The sequence below is a fragment of the Rhinopithecus bieti genome, unplaced genomic scaffold, assembly GCF_001698545.2.
Source record: "Rhinopithecus bieti isolate Rb0 unplaced genomic scaffold, ASM169854v2 scaffold_77662, whole genome shotgun sequence".
Classification (NCBI taxonomy): domain Eukaryota; kingdom Metazoa; phylum Chordata; class Mammalia; order Primates; family Cercopithecidae; genus Rhinopithecus; species Rhinopithecus bieti.
The window spans coordinates 798,750-801,837 of record NW_016829485.1 but is presented as its reverse complement, the minus strand read 5'-3'; the positions used below and the strand labels follow the sequence as shown (position 1 = coordinate 801,837).

General features: G+C 46.4%; 1 protein-coding gene across 1 annotated transcript in view; it reads right to left on the bottom strand.

Moving 5' to 3' along the window:
- The window catches only part of PMS2 (PMS1 homolog 2, mismatch repair system component), a gene marked incomplete at its 3' end in the record, with an annotated part of 33,401 nt that overhangs the window by 9,909 nt on the left and 20,404 nt on the right, over positions 1-3,088 (bottom strand). Inside the window, exons 10-11 of the mRNA XM_017864759.1 lie at positions 2,557-2,734; positions 8-397 (exon numbers count right to left, since the gene is read on the bottom strand). Coding sequence (XP_017720248.1) covers positions 8-397; positions 2,557-2,734 — 568 coding nt within the window. The remainder of the gene's footprint in view (positions 1-7; positions 398-2,556; positions 2,735-3,088) is intronic.

Below are 3,088 nucleotides of genomic sequence, written 5' to 3'. Positions count from 1 at the left end.
CAGTGGCTGCCCGTGTCTGGGATGCTGAACCCCTCAGAATCCACGGAAGTGCTGCCGTGCCCCAAATCCTTCACCTCCGCTCCGTCCGTAGGGTCCCTGGGTCCCTGACTGGAACTCGCTGCCTCTTTCTGAGGTCTCAGGAAGCCTCTGTCCGAGACCGCATCTGAAGTGCTAGAAGATGGCACACCCCTTTTCTGTCCTAGAGGGCTCCTTCTTGCTTCTGGAGTCTTCGGGCTGTGAGGCTTGTTCTCTGTTGTGTGACGAAGAGAAAAGGCCTCTCGCAGTCTGGAAATGGACACATCCCTTTTTTCTTCTCGAGTCCTTAATGAAGGGGAATGATCCTGCTTTTCTACCAGGGGCTTCTCCAAATCCGCTGCATGCATTTTTACTAAGTTACCTAAGCAAACGTGAATGGAGAAGAGGGTCAGGGACTATCCTGAAATGGTGAGAGGACGTGCTTATGTGAACAGACACTTCACAAAAGAGGAGATCCGCATGCTAATTACACAGACAAACACGGTTCAATGTTCAAAATAAAACTATAATATGGGCCAGGTGTGGTGGCTCACGCCTGTTATCCCAGCACTTTGGGAGGCCAAGGCAGGTGGATCAGACGAGGCTAGGAGTTCGAGACCAGTCTGGACAACATGGCGAAACCCTGTTTCTACGAAAAATACAAAAATTAGCCCGGTGAGGTGGGGCACATCTGTAATCCCAGCTACCTGGGAAGCTGAGGCACGAGAATCCCTTTAGCCCGGGAGGCAGAGGTTGCAGTGAGCCAGATGCCGCCACTGCTCTCCAGCCTGGGTGACAGAGCAAGACTCTGTCTCAAAAAAAACCAACACAATACGATGTGGCCATATACTCACCAGAATGGGCAAAATTAAAAAATAACAAATTCTCACAAAGATCGGGATCAAGTGGAATGACTGAATACCTCTGGTTGGAATGAACCTGGTACAGCTGCTTTGAAAAGCTCTCTGGGAATACCTCCTAAATCTGAATGTATGCACACCTGCAACCCAGCATAGCTACTCCTATCAGAAGTGCCTATCAGCCAGGCACAGTGTCTCACGCCTGTAATCCTAGCCCTTTGAGGTCACGAGTTCAAGACCAACCTGACCAACATGGTAAAACCTCGTCTCTACGAAAAATACAAAAAAAAAATTAGCAGGGCATAGTGGAATACACTTATAGTCCCAGCTACTATGGAGGATGAGAATGAGGCAGGAGAATCACTTGAACCTGGAAGGCGGGGGTTGCAGTGAGCCAAGATCACTACATTGCACTCCAGCCTGGGTGACAGAGCGAGACTCCCTCACAACAAAAAAAAGGAAGAACTAACTATGCATGCTTGTCAAAAGACATGGATAAGGATGTTCATGACAGCATTCTTCATTATAGCCCCAAACTGGAAACAATTCCAATATTCACAAATTACGGTATCTGACTATAATGGAACACTGTACAGCGAACGAATAAATGAATTTTGCCGCATGACTTGGGTGAATCTCACAAACAAAATAATGAGAGAAAGAAACAAATCACAGAAAAGGACAGACTGAATAACCTCAAATTAAAAACAGATTAAACTATACTGTTACAGTTTTTTTGTTTGTTTGCTTGTTTGTTTTGAGACAGAGTCTCGCTCTGTCGCCCAGGCTGGAGTGTGGTGGCGGGACCTCGGCTCACTGCAAGCTCTGCCTCCCGAGTTCACGCCATTCTCCTGCCTCAGCCTCCCAAGTAGCTGGGACTGCAGGCGCCCGCCACCACGCCTGGCTAATTTTTTGTATTTTTAGTAGACGGGGTTTCATCATGTTAGCCAGGATAGTCTCGATCTCCTGACCTCGTGATCTGCGTGCCTCGGCTTCCCAAAGTACTGGGATTACAGGAGTGAGCCACCACGCCCGGCCTAAATTCTGTTAGAAGTCAGGAAATCCCAGCATTTTCAGAGGCCAAGGCTAGAGGATTGCTTGAGCTCAAGAGTTCGAGACCAGCCTGGGCAACATGGAGAAACCCCATCTCTAATGAAAATACAAACATTAGCCAGGTGTGGTGGCAGGCGCCTGTAATCACAGCTACTCGGGAGGCTGAGGTAGGAGAATCTCTTGAACTCAGGAGGCTTCAAGGTTGCAGTGAGCTGAGATCACGTCCCTGCACTCCAGCCTGAGCAACAAGAGTGAAACTCCATCTCAAAAAAACAGACATGATTAGGGAGTTAAAAATGCAGTCACTGTAGACTTCTTCCAATCATATATCTTATATTACGTCATCCATTTACAATTTACAAAAAACTAGAGGTACTTGGAGGCAGCTACTTGGGAGGGTGAGGCAGGAAGATGGCTTGAGCCCAGGAGTATGAAGCTGCAGTGAGCTACGATAGCGCCACTGCAGTCCAGCCTGGGTGACAGAGCAAGCCCCTGTCTCAAAAAAAAATTAAAAATGATAGTATAAGAGACTTTGTTTCATGTCAAAAAAAAAGCTTGCCTTGGAAAAAATAAGGAAACACATTAGCTGAAAGCTTTAGAAGCTGTTTGTACACAGTATTTTTCTTACCTTCAATATCCAGCAGTGGCTGCTGACTGACATTCAGCTTGTTGACATCACTATCAAACATTCCTATCAAAGAGGTCTTTAAAACTGCCAACAAAATCTTTTCCTCTTGCAGCAAAATTTGCCTTTTATCTGGAGTAACATTGATATCAACACATTCTAAGGAAAAAAAGAAAACACACTTACTATGTTTAAATTCACTTTTATTTATTATTATTATTTTCAGACACGGTCTCACTCTGTTGGCTAGGCTGGAGGGCAGTGGCGCGATCTCAGCTCATTGCAACCTCCGCCTCCTGGGTTCAAGTGATTCTCCCGGCCTCAGCCTCCGAAGTAGCCGGGATTACAGGCGAGTGCCACCATATTGGCTAATTTTTGTATTTTTAGTAGAGAAGGGGTTTCACCATTTTGGCCAGGCTGGTCTTGAACTCCTGACCTCAAGTGATCCACCCACTTTGGCCTCCCAAGGTTCTGGGATTACAAGCATCAGCCACTGCGCCCAGCCAAATTCACTTTTTTTTTTTTTTTTTTTTTT